This window comes from Hemitrygon akajei, chromosome 7 (genome assembly GCF_048418815.1).
Source record: "Hemitrygon akajei chromosome 7, sHemAka1.3, whole genome shotgun sequence".
Classification (NCBI taxonomy): domain Eukaryota; kingdom Metazoa; phylum Chordata; class Chondrichthyes; order Myliobatiformes; family Dasyatidae; genus Hemitrygon; species Hemitrygon akajei.
Window position 1 is genome coordinate 22,704,309 of NC_133130.1, and position 17,441 is coordinate 22,721,749.

General features: G+C 38.8%; 1 protein-coding gene across 8 annotated transcripts in view; it reads left to right on the forward strand.

Moving 5' to 3' along the window:
- cep170aa (centrosomal protein 170Aa) overlaps positions 1–17,441 on the forward strand; it is a 187,209-nt gene that overhangs the window by 83,580 nt on the left and 86,188 nt on the right. For all 8 annotated transcript variants that reach the window (XM_073050490.1, XM_073050493.1, XM_073050492.1 and 5 more), the window contains one exon: positions 7,018–7,673. In XM_073050490.1, coding sequence (XP_072906591.1) covers positions 7,018–7,673 — 656 coding nt within the window. The remainder of the gene's footprint in view (positions 1–7,017; positions 7,674–17,441) is intronic.

Here is a 17,441-nt window from a genome sequence, read left to right on the forward strand (position 1 = left end):
TTTTAACTCCAATTCCTGTTCCAACATGTCATCCTCCTGTGCCACGATGAGGCCACCCTCAGGGTGGAGGAGCAACTCCTTTATATTCCATTTGGGTGGCCTCCGATCTAATGGCATGAATATCGATTTCTCCTTCCAGTTCAAAAAAGAAGTTTTCTCCTCCCCTCCCCTCTTCTTCTTTTCCCCACACTGGCCCCTTGCCTCTTCTCACCTGTCTATCACCTCACTTTGGGTACCTTCCTCCTCCCCTTTCTCCTATGGTCCACTCTCCTCTCCTATCAGATTCCCTCCTCTCCACCCCTTTACCTTTCCTACTCACCTGGCTTCACCTATCACCTTCTCGCTCTCCTCCTTCTCCTCCCCCCACTTTTTTATTCTGTTGTCCTCCCCCTCTTTTCCAGTCCTGATGAAGATTCCCACCCCGAAACATCAATTCTTCATTTCCATGGATGCTGCTTCTCCTGCTGAGTTCCTTCAGCATTTTGTGTATGTCTGTTTTAATAATATTCTTATGTTTTGAAAATCAGATAAATGAGAAATATGTTTTTTAGCAATAATCACAGAACATCATTTAACATAATCACATTATCTGACAAGCTCAAATTACTTTTCACACCCTCTGGTTGATTATCCAGAGGTGATATTCTATGGGTCTACCTCGACACTTTTCAGAAGAATGCTTCATTCACTAGATGTGGATATTATTGATTGTATTAGCATTCATAGCCTGTCCCTAAATGTTATTAGATAGAATGACTTGAAGACCATTTTAAGTTGAGCGATCAGAGGACCAGCCTAAGTAAGGCTGGCATATTTCTGGAGGGATGTTCATGAACCAGAAAGCTTTTTATTATATTCTGCTCGCATTGTGCTCATGTGTGCTGAATGACCTGATGCTAGAATTTTAATCCGGATGATTCATATTTGAGGTAGGGTTATGTTGATGTTGGCATGAATTATAAAATTAGTTTTGAACAGAATTCCATTATGAAGTTTATTCCATTAATTTGTAATTCTGGTATTGATCAGGCTGACAATATTTGTGGAATTGTGTGATTTGGCTTCAGCACATTTTGATACTTCATATAAATGGATTCATTTTGTTGTATCAAAATGTACTTGCGCTTCTTAGTAAAAAATTATTTAAGTACTTTGTAACATCTCTGCGATTAACTGCAGCTTTATAGTCAGTTGGGAGACTGATCTTGTACTGAATGATGAACTGCCAACAAATGAGTAATGTTGTATTTAAATCTTGGGTGGAAAATGCTGAGACAAAGTATATCACAAATGCCATCTTAATTCGAAACAGGAAGTTTTCAGGTTTTCCAGCTCCTACTTTCATAGAATAAACCAGAAATAAAATACTGTATTGTTAAGGGAAGGAAATGGAAAGACCCTAGGGCATTTAAACTAAATACAGAACTGATGAGGAATATGACTAGAGGACTGTAGCTGATGCCTCTCCATAATTCACAATGCTTCAGTGCAAAGATCAGTGAATTAGACTGAATAATAAAAATGTTTAGAATAAATAAAAGATTAATAAGGAAAGAAAAATTAAAATAAAATATCAAGATGGCCAGAAATACTAAAACCAGGAAACAGTAGTAGTAGTAGGAATCAGCTGTGCATTTGATATAATCATGGCCAGTCACAAAAATCCAGTCGCCTGTTACTGGTTTCACCCCATGTGCTTTTATTTCTTCAGTCTTTAGAATGTTGTCTAGCTCTTTCTAAAATACATTTAATGATTTGCTCTCAACTGTTTTCTTTTGTATTCACTGGGTAAAGAAAATCCTCAACATTTTAACATCCTCATAACGACTCCCATCCACTCCATAATGTACTGGTTAGACACAGGAGTACATTCAGCCAGAGACTCATTCCACCGAGATGCAACACTGAGCATCATAGGAAATCATTCCTACCTGTGGCCATCAAACTTTACAACTCCTCCCTCGGAGTGTCAGACACCCTGAGCCAATAGGCTGGTCCTGGAGTTATTTCCACTTGGCATGATTAACTTATTATTATTTAATTATTTATGGTTTTATATTGCTATATTTCTTCACTATTCTTGGTGGTGCAGCTGTAATGAAACCCAATTTCCCTCGGGATCAATAAAGTATGTCTGTCTGTCTTTAATCTCTAGTAGTCTGTTGTATATCCCTATACTGTGATCTATATCTGTGGACTTCCCCACCAATGGGAACATTGTGTTGCACTATTTAAAAGAGCCCACTATTTCACGCTGAGCTTCAGCCATGTTCGCTAATTCCAGTGCCCTGCACTTGCCCTTAGTCCTTTATACCTTAGCAATTCAAGTGGAAAAAGTTTCTTACTATCTACCAGAATGAAGCCCTGTGTAACTTTTAGGCAGCAATCAAGTTCTCCCCAAAACTTATCATTTCCAAGGAAACACAACTGACCCTATTAAGTTTTTCATCATAATGGAAATACTTCATCTCAGGTAACATATTGATTAAATAAAAAGCACAAATTGCTGGAAACATCCAACAGATAGGTAGCATCTGTGGAAAGAGGAACAGTTGATTTTTCATACCTCTCCTGTTTCCAGCTATTGTGAAGGATCTCCAACTGTAAGATTATCACTATTCGTATTGCAGGGATGCGATCTAACCTGCTGTGTGCTTCCACGCATTTTCTATATTTTTCTTTATTTCCAGCATATGTATTTACACAAGATCGTGGTGAATATCCCTTGCATTGATTCCAATGGAGTCACTGTAAATTCCATTTAAATATAGGGCAGATCATCCCAGTATCTTTACGTATGCCAATTTGCCATCCCAAGAATCAGTCAAAGGTTCATTTATTATCAAAGCATGTATCCAAAAGCAACTCTGAAATTTGTTTTCTCCAGATCGCCAGAAAACAAAGAAAGACATGAAAGTTGTTCAGAGGGTAACATCAAGCCCACCCCCCCACACAAAAAAGAATAGCATTCCATCATTGACCCCCAAAATCCCCCTTCCCCACCACACAAAATGGTACAGGAAGATTGACACCCCCCAAAAAACCCACCCCTGAATGAAAAACAACTAACAGAACATCAACGCCCAAACACCCTCCACTCTCACAACAAATAGAAGAGGAATGGACAATAAAAACACAGAATATAGAAACCATAAGTCTGAACAAGTTCACAGTCCATAGTCCAACCCATAAATGCAGAACCACGATACAATTCGATGATATCACCGACATTCATCGAAAGAAAGGGATAACACGAGGCAGAGAGGCCTACCCACCTGCCACAGTGAGCCACATAGTAATAAGCCGCTCACAGGCTCCTTCTCTGGCAGTGATCAAACTCGCATTTGCCTTCCGCATTCGACTCGATGTCTCAATCTTCCTCCACGCTTTAATCAGCGATTAATGGACTCTTTAACCAATGAAATGGAGTTGAATAATGGCTCGTGCCCCATCTCGAAGTTCTTTGTATCAAGGCCGCCCAAATGAACGCTCACTTCCCTGTTTCTTGGGCTCCTCCTTAACTACTTTGAGATGTCTCTCAGACTTCAGTTTCTCCTTCTCACTAGACACTAGGTATCCTGTCATTTCTAGGAAGCTATTTGGGTCTCTCTTTTTTGTTCTTTTGGTCTATTCTTCCCCATTATAAATAACCTATTTTTGACTGTAAATCACCTATATTTGTCTTAACTAATCTTTTCAGGTACGTGATGATGATTTAATGATCACTGTTTATTTTTCTTCCAACTATACTCTCATACCCTGTTTCTCCCTCTTAGTTAATCTCTTGGTCCTTCCCTTTGTTGCATTCTGGTCTTTTCCTTGGATCTAGGTGCTATCCATAATTTCCCACGTTAGCCATGTTGAACCATCTTTTCATTTTGATTTCATGCTATCATGAATGAACAATAGCTGTACGTGTTTGCCATTGCTCATTCACTTTCAAAGCCGTAACTAATGTTTACCAGTATACCTTGGCAACTCTTGCCAAATATTTCTGTAGTTGTTTGTATTTAAATTCAGCACCCAGCTCTTGAAGTGAAATGCAGCACTCTTGTCTTAATGAAGAATTATATTAAGGTCGCTTTTCTGCAAGGAAACAAAAGTGCTGATTAATCCTTTTACATTACACTATGTCTAGTTTGGAATGGCGTGGTGTTAGCTGCTTCCTCAGAGTAATGGTCTGTCCAACCTATTCTCAATATCACAACTGTGGGGTGTCTGTATACAACTCTCACTTTGCATTTACTGCCCTTTGATATTCCTTAACTCTGTCGATACAGATTTCACAAAATTCAAGTTAATATTTTCCCTCACCCTTGCATTACTTTGCTTTTAAATAGCAAAGCTGCTTCATTTTGCCAGTTCTTAAATAACGACAATGGGAAATTCAGTTTACTGACAGTTCTCAGGGATGAAACTCTTGTGGAACACCCTGCATTGGAGGAGACAGATGAAATGAGTGAGCAAAGACCTGACAAAGCAGAGTACAATATGTAAAAAAAATTGCAAAATTATCCACCTTGTTAGGAAAAATATTCTTTAAAAAAAATTCACCTTTCCAACTGTGGTAGTTTTTCAGCATTTTCTGATTTTTAAAATTAAAAAGAAAGATTGACTAAATATTTACATTAATGTTAGTTTTTTGGGGGGAGTGAGGAAGGTAGGTAGATTGAGCACAAGATGATCCCAAATTTGTGTAGTCCTGATGATGCAAGAATTCTTGTCTTGCTTATTTGGGCAATCCTGTATAAATGAAATGGATGCTGGGATGGTGGAGAAGAGAGCTTTGAGTGAATAAGTCTTATGTTCATCCATCTGTATCCCAAGTCACAAGTTCAACGTCAGGGTTTGTTCTGCAGCAGGTAAATTTGACCTAATAAAAATTAAGATTTTGGGGACTGTAAGAAGACTGTCTAAATTCCTCTTTGCAGTGAGAAGCAGCCTGTTTTTTTCTCCATTTGTGTTCCTTGCTAATATTGCATGAAAAGCTAACTGACTATCAAGAGGTGTTGAATGCAGACTTTTACTCTCTGCATTTCAGTCACTGGAGAACTGCATGCACTGTGCAAAACCATCTCCAGCTTTCAGAAATACGCAATGTCAGGACACTTCACCTCCAAATTCCAGTGCTATTTATAGAAAAAAAAAGAGGAATTTGAGGGTATTTCTAGTCTATTTAAAATATTTAACAAGATAGAACGAATAAACCTAGAGAATGTTCATGACTATCAGGGCAGCAGAAGAGTAGTCAAACACAGATCCAAAAAGATAGCGTCATTTCCCCAAACATGATAAATTGGATATTTAATATATCACTAGAGTAACACCAAGCATCAGTTTAACATGTGTGCTATTGGATACTTTATGATATCTGCAATACTCTTATTATTTTTCCATTACAGACAGACATACTTTATTGATGCCGAGGGAAATTGGGTTTCATTACAGCCGCACCAAGAATAGTGAAGAAATATAGCAATATAAAACCATAAATAAGTAAATAATAATAAGTTAATCATGCCAAGTAGAAATAAGTCCAGGACCAGCCTATTGGCTCAGGGTGTCTGACAGTCCAAGGGAGGAGTTGTAAAGTTTGATGGCCACAGGTAGGAATGACTTCCAATGCCGCTCAGTGTTACATCTCGGTGGAATGAGTCTCTGGCTGAATCTAACCCTAACCCTAACCCTAACCCAACATCCTGTGCCTAACCAGCACATTATGGAGTGGATGGGAGTCATTGTCCAAGATGGCATGCAACTTGGACAGCAACCTCTTTTCAGACACCACCGTCAGAGAGTCCAGTTCCACCCCCACAACATCACTGGCCTTACGAATGAGTTTGTTGATTCTGTTGGTGTCTGCTACCCTCAGCCTGCTGCCCCAGCACACAACAGCAAACATGATAGCACTGGTCACCACAGACTCGTAGAATATTCTCAGCATCATCCGGCAGATGTTGAAGGACCTCAGTCTCCTCAGGAAATAGAGACGGCTCTGCCCCTTCTTGTAGACAGCCTCAGTGTTCTTTGACCAGAACACTTTTACTTAAATGTAATTGTATTTTGTGGATTTAGTTAAGCTAAACTGACTGATAGCTTAATATCTTTGAGAATTATTGGTCATTCCATTTTGAAAAATAATATTTGACCTATAAAGTTTTATTTTTCTCTGCAAAGTATATCAAAAGAACTTCCATTCAAACTTTTTTAGACTTTCTGAACCAGCAACCAGTGCTATTAAGTTTTAATACAAAAAATTGTACCTATTCTTGTCAAAATTCTAATACTTATAAAGTTCACAACCATCATTTTTTTGCTTCTAACCCAGTTATAAAATAAATCACCATGCTGTTGTTAAAGCTTGTGACAGCTTGGTGGCTTTGGTACAATTTCATTTCCAATTTCATATTTTGTAGAAATTTTCCGTTTGTACTTTTATTGACTAAGTTGGCACTTAACAGGAGTCAAAGAAACAAAACAATGGGTGGACGTGCACTTCAACGATGTTTAATGGAGTTCCTTAAAGACTTTGTTATTCATTAAATATATATTTGATAAACATTATTTGTATTTGTAAAGTGTCACTTTTAACAAATAATTGCAACGTAAGTAATGTATATCTTGCTATAATTTTTGTTTTCCTATTGGAATAACTGTTGTAAGTGCTCCTTTTTTTTTCTCCTTCCCAAATGAATTAGGCATTGCTTGACAACTTGTATACAGTAACAATGGTGCAGCTGGTCTCATTGGCTCATCTATGATACAATGGGAAATCAGTTTGAGATTTGGACAATAGAAAGAACTTGAAGAATAATAGCAATTCAGTTCTGCCTGGATTATTAGCCATTTCCTAAAAGGGTTATTGTTTGGATTGCGTTGTTTGTCACCATCAGCACAGCAAATTCTGACTCTGATGTTGTATACTTGTGTGGTAATTACTCAGTGCTGTTTTGCATGGTCTTATTTCTCTTGTACATTACTTCCAGGAATTATTCTCATGGTTAACTTGTTGTTTAGGAAATAAACATGATGATGGAACACAAAGTGATACGGAAAATGGAAATGGTCAAATGCGTGCCCACAAACATGCTGCACTTGAAGATCAGTTGAGGATGTATCGTGCTGAACAACAGAGGCTTCATCTTCAGAAGACTACAACTTCAGAAAAAGCCCATGATGTCTCTTCAATGAGTCGGACTGCCTTTATGATTGAGTTCTTTGATGAAGACAACCCACGGAAGAGACGATCCTATTCTTTCACGCAGATTGCAGCAGCTGTGCCTCAGGAAGGTCCTCATCCATATCCACCTGCAAAGCCAGACCGGTCAAAAGCTGGCATGGCTGAGTCAAAGCTAGCTTCATTACCACATCAATTAAGTCCTCCTCATGCTAAATCATCACACATTATACATGACGTTCATCAAACAAGACATTTACATAAACAAAAATCTGACGAATCATCAGTTCCTTTAGTTACTGCTCAAGTACCTCTGCAAAGGAGCTCTGATAGCACTGGACAAAGACTGAACCAAAGTCAGATGGAGCAACAAACAAAAATTTCACCGTCTGCGTCAAAGGAAATTGACGATGACCAAAGTGATAAAGGAACATACACAATTGAACTTGAAACTTCCAATGCAGAGGAAGAGGAAGCTCGTAGAATGATTGACACGGTAAGCAAGCACATTATTCCCTATAGAACATTTTCTTCTGAACATTTATGTTTGGCAAGACCTGTTTTGAAAATTTTTTATAGCATCATAAATAATTGGATTTTAACAATTGGTATAAATATGTAGTATTTTGCAACTGAATTGGGTTTCTAATTACATGAGCTTCTATTTTCCTTTGATCTCTAAAAGTATTGCAATGGGAAGCATTAGCTGTAAACACAGGAGATTTTAGAAATCCAGGACAACTCATTCAAAATGCTGGAGGACTCAGTAGTTCAGACAGCATCTGAATAAACAGTAGATGTTTTGGGCCAAGACCCTTCATTGGGACTGGGAGGGAAGGTGGAAGAAGCCAGAATAGCATTAGCTATAATACTAGTGTATGAATTCCTAAGGTAGTCTTAAATAACCAACTCCAAATAAAATGACTCTCAAATACTACATACTAAGTGTGCAGCACGAGTTTAAAAACAGAAGCAGGAGCTTTGATTTATTCTGGGTATAGTTGTGCTGAAGATGGCTAGTGCCTGGTGCAAATGTTACCTGCTGATGATTCAGAATGGAGGTGGGTACAATTGTTTTTTTACGGTTTTGTAGCATGCCATTAGTGATTTTTAATATAGGTCATTTTGTAGAAGTTATAGTTTAGTAGAGGAAAAGAAGCAGGATTAGTGTTTTCTTGAGAAAACAGATGTGAAAAGAAAATATTAGTAGGGGGAGTCTTAATTGTTCTTCTACCCGCAATATTGATTTCTTAGTTCACTTTACGTTCTAGAGAGTTGTGTAAACAACATGGGTGAGTAGTTATGTGGGAGCAAGAAATGGGTCTCATACTTGAATTGGGGTTGAGGGGAAATAGAAACTAGAGAGAGATGCAAGATCAGAGCTAGGACTTGGAAGGAAACAATGTTTTGCACTAGAGGAAAGTGGGGAAATGGGAGAGCAGACTAACAATCATTTTGAACTTGCAGAAAGATCCGTGAGTCCCTGCCACTTGATGATTAATTAAGAAGTTCAGGCATTTAAGTATTCCAATGCTAATGAATATCTTAAATGATCATTGTTTGAACTTTCATTGAACAATGAGCTGCTAGAAATTTCTATCCAATTGTAGCTTCTGTAAGTACTAGCTGCAAAGTTCCACAAACATAAGGTTGAGGTGCCAGGGAGAACAGACAGAAGCAGCTTGCACTGTCAGGTTGCACATCAAATGTGTCTAATACACAGTAGGTATATTGAGCTAGACATGGCTTCTTGGCAGTTAAGGTATAGATGTGCCTAAGGCAGGAAAGCACAACCAAACTGTGCCTCCTCATTTAAGGCAACACTTGATATCAATATGGTATTGCTAGAATCTGTCCAAAACTAATGTGGTCTCATTTTCATAATTTATGGTGCTGTTTCCGGTTTTCAATTTTATCAAGTTGTTTATTCAAAATAATTATTTATATTAATAAGAGACAATGGGTTTATACTCATTGAAGAATAAAAATGGGTAACACTACTTAATCTATTTAACCTTTTTAGAAGACTATAAATGGCTCCCGTTATGGTTCAGAACAGAAATGCCATTACTGTGACTTTAAGACAAAATTATTTAAACTGATGCTGATTTTCCTAAAACCTTTTGTATGCTATTTTAAAATTAAGCATCAAGTTGCCTTTAGTATAGTGGATGTGCACACCTGTCTAGAGCGTACAATCATCACAATGATATTTGATTCTGCGCTTCATGCTCCCTGGAGTACAAATCAAAGTAGATATAATAAAATTTAAATTATAAATCATAATTAGAAAATAGAAAAGTGTAAGTAAGGTAGTGTAAGTCAGGTCCGGATATTTGGAAGGTATGGCCCAGTTCTGGGTCAGGATCTGTTCAGCAGCCTTATCACAGTTGGAAAGAAGCTGTTCCCAAATCTGGCCGTACGAATCTTCATGCTCCTGAACCTTCTCCCGGAGGGAAGGGGGACAAAAAGTATGTTGGCTGGGTGGGTCGTGTCCTTGATTATCCTAGCAGCACTGCTCCGACAGCGTGTCCAAGGATGTGAGTCCAAGGATGGAAGATTGGTTTGTGTGATGTGCTGGGCTATTTTCACGATCTTCTGCAGCTTCTTCTGGTCTTGGACAGGACAACTTCCATACCGGGTTGTGATGCACCCTAGAAAATGCTTTCTACGGTGCATCTGTAAAAATTAGTGAGGGTTTTAGGGGACAGGCCAAATTTCTTCAGCTTTCTCAGGAAGTAAAGGCGCTGGTGGGCCTTCTTGGCAGTGGACTCTGCTTGGTTAGACCAAGTCAGGTCATTTGTGATGTTCACCCCGAGGAACTTAAAGCTTTTGACCTGTTCCACCTGTGCACCACCAATGTAGATGGGGTCGTGCGGTCCACTACTCGGTCTGAAGTCAACAACCAATTCCTTCGTCTTGCTGACATTTGAGATAGGTTATTGTCTTCGCACCATGCCACCAGGTTCTTAATTTCCTCTCTGTACTCCGACTCATCATTACCCAAGATACGGCCTACAATTGTGGTGTCATCAGCAAACTTATATATTGAGTTCGAGGGAAACTTGGCTACACAATCATGGGTGTACAGTGAGTACAGCAGGGGGCTGAGTACACAGCCTTGTGGGGCACCGGTGCTCAGAGTGATTGTCTAGTGGTACTATAAAGTGGTGGTGGAATAGCAAGTTCTGAAACAAACTAATAAATCTGGAGATTCTTTTCCACACTGACACCAGAAAAACGGCCAACAAAAAAGACTGTGTTTGTTAGCATTTCAAGTACAGGGCATGTTATGGCCAAATAATTGCTTTTACAATAACTATAAATATTCAACATTTGGTATATTGTATTCAGTTTTGGTCACTATGATGTAGGAATGATACTATTAAAGTAGAAAGAGTGCAGGAAATATTTGAGGATATTGTCAAGGCTCAGGAGACTGAAGTAAAGAAAGATTGGGCAGGCTGGGGCTCTATTCCTTGGAGCATAGGAGACTGATGAGTGTCCTTTAGAGGTGTATACAATCACAAGGAGCATGTATGGAGTGATTACTTAATCTTTTTTCACAAGAAAAGGGAAGCAAGTCCTACATAGCATAGGTATGAGAGGGAAAGATTTAATAAAACGTAAAGAGCAACATTTCCATACAGTGTGCCATGTATATATGCCAGAGGAAATGCTTGAGGTAGATATAATAATATCATTTAAAAGTCATTTGGACAAATTTATGGATTAAAAATGTTTCAAGGGATATGAGTCAAATATGGACAAGTAAAAACAGCTTTGATCGGCTACTTGGTTGGCATAGAAGAGCTGGGCTGAAGGGCCTGTTTTCATGTTGTATAATTATCAGACGAGATCTGTGGAGTGCAAGAAACTTCTCTTAGGCTGTGAGACCAATGAATAGCCTGCCACCACCGAGTTCTCTTCATTAGGACAGCGAGCTGTTTTCCTGTGCTGTGCACTGCAAGCTTTTTCAATTAGAGTCATAAAGCACTACATTACAGAAACAGGCCCTTCAGCCCATCTTATCTGCCCCAAATCATTAATCTGCCCAGTCCCATCAACCTGCTGCTGGACCATAGTCTTTCATACCCTTCCCATCAATGTACCAATCAAAATTTCTCTTAAATTTTGAAATTGACCCCATATCCACCACTTGCACTGGTAACTCGTTCCACACTCTCATTATCCTCTGAGTGAGGAAGTTTTCTCTCATGTTCCTCTTAAACATTTCAATTCTTACCCTTAACGTGTGACCTCTAGTTGTAGTCTCAGCCAACCTCAGTGGAAAAAGTCTGCTTGCATTTACCATACTATATCCCTCAATTTATATTCCTCTTATGCCCCTTGTAAGTCCTAACCTATTCAACCTTTCTCTTTATTTCAGGTCTTCAAGTCTCGATAGCATCCTTGTAAATTTTCTCTGCACTTATTCAACCTTATTTTCATCTTTTCTGTGGGTAGGTGACTAGAACTGCACCCAATACTCAAAATTAGTCCTCGCCGACTTTTTATACAATTTCAATATAACATCCCAATTCCTGTACTTAATACCTTGATTTATGAAGGCCAATGTGCCACAAGCTTTCTTTGAACCCTATCTACCTTTGACATTACTTTCAGGGAATTATGGATGTGTATCGTCAGATTCCTCTGTTCTACTGTGCTCTTCAATGCCCTCACCTTGTAAGACCTATCCTGGTTGGTTTTCCGGAAGTGCACACCTCTCAAAATGGCATTAAATTCCACCTGCCATTTTTTGGCCCATTTTTCCAGCTAGTCCAGATCCCACTGCAAGCTTTGATAATTTTCCCCACTGTACACTACACCCCCAATCTTGGTGTTATCTGCAAATTTGCCGATCCATTTTACCACCTTTTCATCTAGCTCATTATATACGGTTGAAAGAAAAAAGCTGTGAACCCTTTGCGATTACCTGGTTTTCTGCATTAATTGCTTATAAAATGTGGTCTGATCTTCATCTAAGTCACAATAAGACAATCTTTCTGCACTAATCACACACAAGGAATTGTACTACTTATCAATACCAAGCACACTGTTAAAAAATCGCAGTCTAGGTTAAAAAAGTATTTGAACTTCTGTGATAATGCCTTCTACAAAAGCTGTTTGGAGTCCATGAGATGAGATTGGAGGTGTGGATTGTAGAAGTGCCCTCCCCAATAAAAAAAAAGACACACCGTCCAGAGTTCTGAAAGAGGTATCAGTAATGATCTTTCAAGAATCATTAGATATTGGATTGGTTCCAGAAGACTGGAAAACTGCAAATGTCACTCCACTCTTCAAGAAGGGAGAGGGATAGAAGAAAGGAAACTATAGGCCAGTTAGTCTGACCTCAGTGGTTGGGAAGATGTTGGAGTAGATTATTAAGGATGAGGTCTCAGCGTATTTGTTGTTGTTTCATATGTCAGGTGGTTTTCTCTTCACACTTCTAATTGGTTGGCTGATTCATGATGAAGTGTGGCCTGGGAGGAGCAGACACAAGTTTGTCTATTTGGGAGCCAGGGTTGGATCAATCTTCATCTGGCATCTCGTACACAGCTGTTACAATGTGGGTATCCCTGAGTTGGCATCGCCTGATGGAGTCATTGAGGCATGCAAGCCTCCACACGACGTCAACTTGGAAGCACATGATAAAGTAGCCCGTAGTCAACATGATTTCCTGAAGGGAAAATCTTGTCTGACAAATCGGTTGCAATTCTTTGAAGAAATAACAAGCAGGTTGGACAAAGGAGAATCAGTGGATGTTGTGTACTTGGACTTTCAGAAGGCCTTTGACAAGGTGCCACACATGAGCCTGCTTAACAAGCTATGAGTCCATGGTATTACAGGAAAGATTCTAGCCTGGATAAAGCAGTAGCTGATTGGCAGAAGGCAAAGAATGGGAATAAATTAAGCCCTTTTAGGCTGGCTGCTGGTGACTAGTGGTGTTCCACAGGGGTCATTGTTGGGACCGATTCTTTTTACATTATATGTCAGCAATTAGGATGATGGAATTGGTGGCTTTGTAGCAAAGTTTGCAGATGATATTAAGATAGGTGGAGGAGTAGTTTTGAGAAAGTAGAGAGACTACAGAAGGAGTGAACAGATTAGGAGATTGGGCAAAGAAATGGCAGATGGATTACAGTGTGGGGAGGTGTATGCTCATGCACTTTGGTAGAAGAAATGAAAGGGTTGTCTATTTTCTAAATGAAGAGAAAATACAAAAAACTGAGGTGCAAGGGCACTAGGAATCTTGTGCAAGGATTCCCTGAAAGTTACTTTGCAAGTTGAGTCCTTTGTGAGGAAGGCAAAAGTAATGTTAGCATTCATTTCAAGAGGACTAGAATATAAAAGCAAGGATGTAATGTTGAAACCTTATAAAGCACAGGTGAGGCTGCACTTGGAGTACTGTGAGCAGGTTTGGGTCATACATCTTAAAGAATGTGCTGAAACTGGGGAAAGTTCAAAGGAGGTTCCCAAAAATGATTTGGTAATTGAAAGGCTTGTCTAATGAGGAACGTTTGATGGCTCTTGGCCTGTACTCACTTTCATTCAGAAGCACGAGTGGGGATCACATTGAAACCTATCGAATGTTGAAGGGCCTCAATAGAGAGTGGATGGGGAGAGGATGTTTCCCATGGTGGGAGAATTTAAGACCAGAGGACACAGCCTCAGAATAGAGGGATGTCCTTTTAGAACCGAGATGAGGAAGAATTCTTTAGCCATAGCATGGTGAATCTGTGGAATTCGTTGTCACAGGCAGTGGATGCCAAGTCTTTATGTATATTTGAGGCAGTTTGATAGATTCTTGATTGATCGGGGCATGAAGGAATATGGGGAGAAGGCAGGAGATTGGGGCTGAGAGGAAAATTGGATCAGCCATGATGAAATAGTGGACCAGACGCGATGGACCAAATGGACTAATTCTGCTCCTATATCTTATGGTCTTGTGGAACTGAAACAGTTTTGTCTGGCAGAGTGGTCTAAAACTCCTCCTAGCCATCGTTCAAGTCTGATGAGCAGCTACAGGAAATGTTTGGTGGAGGCTATTGCTGCCAAAGAAGATTCTAAAAGTTATTAAATACAAAGGTTCACATACTTTTTTACAGGCTGGACTGTGAATGATTAAACAATATGTTCAACAATGACATGAAAAGTACAATTATTTGTGTGCTATTAGTTTAGGTGGATTGAGTTTGTCTATTATTGTGACTTAGATGAAGATCACACCACTTTTTTTGTTAGTAATTAAAGCAGAAATCCAGGTAATTGCAAAAGTTTCACAAGCTTTACTTGCAGCTGTAGATGAGAAATTTTATTTTATTAACTTTATTAATGATAATTTTTGGTTTATGTGCTGTGTATGAAGTGTTTTGTGGGTGCATCATGATCCGGAGAAACATTATTTTGGTTGGCTGTATTAATGTACAGTCAGGTGACAATAAATTTGAATTTGAAAATCCATGCTTCAGGTCACTGATATGTTTCCAATTTTTGTTGTTCAGGATAATGTATTTTAAGCATCTAGATGGTGGAAACTGTTATGAGGTGAGAAGGGCGGAAGAATAGTGTTGGGATTATATGAGGTGGTTTACGGGGGTTTATTGGTTAGGATGTCAACTGTTCTCCCATTTTTGTTTGATACCTGGGACTGATCATACTTATGTAGTTGTCATTTATAGCTCCACTAGTCCTTTTTGTGCCTTTGTCATGTAACTATTTTTAAAATGTATTCTACTTCCAGCTTCATCTTGTGTCCTATTCCCTGACCTCTTTTTTTACTCTCTGTGTCTGCAGTTGAAAACTTCTGCCAATCTAATTGGTCTGTAGTCAAATAGGGAACAGGCAGGGAGTCTTTAACAACTGCTAAAGTATGAGATGTCCCATCCCATCCTTTGCTGCTCTCCAGTAGTTGAAGCACATTATTAACACTAAATCTGTACTCTGCATCATCAGATGAAATGCTATTCAAAATGTCTAAATCTAATTGTGACATTTTCCTTGAGTGTAAAAGAAATGCTATGACCTTATAGGTACAGTAAACCTGTATGTTACTGAATTAGAAACCTAAGCTAATTTAAGATTACAAGTTCAAACCTCATGGCAAATAGATAATTTAAATGGAGTTAATTACATTTAGAATTTATTAATATCAGAAGACACATCCATGTAACCACTGCGTTAAAAATCTGTATGCTTCATTGCTGTCCTGTAAGGAAAATAATTGCTCTATATTTGGCTACAAAACAACTCTTCTAAAATAGACTAGAAAGTCGTAAGTTTAAAACCAGTTAAGAAAGTGGAATGAACACCAAGCTTGATAATAATTTCTCTGCCCCCCCCCCCATTTTGTTTAATAAAGAAATAAGTCTGTTTTTGATGTTTCCTAAGTCGGTCCTTGGGAAATGGTTGTAAATAAATGGTTACACTGATTTTTAATATGAATGACAAGATACTCAGCAGGTGGCAATTAATTAGCAAAAATCACCGGTTCTGTATTAACTTGTATTCTTATGATCTTAAGTACAATCATTGGATCTCAAAATATACTTGCTGATTAGTGGATTTGGGACTGACCATAACACTGAGAATGATCCTACTTCTATATTGAATTCAGTAAGGTCTACATACAAAATGCTGGAGGAACTCTGCAAGTCAGGCAGTGTCATTTGAAAAGAATAAAGATTCAAATGTTTCGGGCCGAGGCCCTTCGTCAGGACTGATGAAGACTTTTGTATTGGATCTTTGAGTCCAAGTCATAAAAGAATTGTATAAGAATACCTGAACATAATCTAAATACATAATACATTTTACCATTAAACATTTGGTTTTGTTTTAAATATCTTCTGAGTTCTATAGACAGTTTAGGAATAAAGTATTTGTAGTACTTGTGGTAAATGTTTAACTTATTGTACTGATGTATGTTCAGATGAGATTAATAGTTTCAATGTCAAACTAACCATGCTTTCAAAGTTAGATCTTGAACCCCATGTTCTGTGGTTAATGAACAATTATGGTTAAAGCCACATCCCAGATTGTGCACTTGGGTCTAGCATGAATTAAAGCCAGATGATTAACATGTGTAACTGTCTCAGCACCCCTTAATCTGAAAAGTCGTGACAGATTGTTGTGTAATACCTGGGGGGGGGGGGGGTGGGGAACACATTCCTACTTTTTCCTTATTTGTTTCAGCTGCATTTGAAATACAGAAAGACTACTGTAACCAAGGTCACTTGACAGTTTGTCTAGGCAAATCAATTATATTCCTCTTTTGATAGTTCTGGAAATGTATTCAAGTTTTCTAACTCCTGCTTTCAGCATCAGTTCAGTTTTTTTTGTTAAAAGTGTGAGCTTTTTATGTTGGAGTATTGTGTGCAGTTCTGGTCACCTAACTATAGGAAGGATATCAGTAAGATTGAAAGAGTGCAGAGAAGATTTACTAGGATGTTGCCGGGTCTTCAGGAGTTGGAGTTACAGGGAAAGATTGAACAAGTTAGGACTTTATTCCTTGGAACGTAGAAGAATGAGGGGAGATTTGATAGAGGTTTACAAAATTATGAGGGGTATAGACAGTAAATGTGAGTAGGCACTTTCCACTTAGATTAGGAGAGATAAATAAAAGAGGACATGGCTTTAGAATGAGGAATGAGCTGCCATCTGACATGGTAAATGCAGGCTCACTCTTAAGTTTTAAGAATAAATTGGATAGATACTTGGATGGGAGAGTTCTGGGGGGTTATGGACTGTGTGCAGGTCAATGGAACTAATGGAATAAAGTTTTGGCACAGATTAGAAGGGCTGAATGGCCTGTTTTCTGCGCTGTAGTTTTCTATGGTTCTATGGTAACAGCTTTTTCCTAGTGTTAAAGTTAAATAGCTCACGCAACCCTGAACTTCCAGCCACTGGTCGCTTTCATTCTTCATCCCATGCTTCTTCTGACTTTGGTCCTTGGTCCTTGGTTGTTCCATTGATACACCGAGTAAGTTTTATTTTCTTCATTTATTGAGATAATGCAGAATAGGCCCTTCCAGTCCCAAGCCACACCACCCAGCAAATCCCCCAGTTTAATACCAGCCTATTCACGGGACAAGTTACAATGACAAATTAACCTACCAACCAGCAAGTATTTGGACCGTGGGAGGAAATTGGAGCACCTGGAGGAAACCCACGTGATCATGGGGAGAACGTCCAAACTCCTTACAGACAGCAGTGGGAATTGAACCAGGTTGCCTGCACTGTAAAGTACTGTGCTAACTACTAA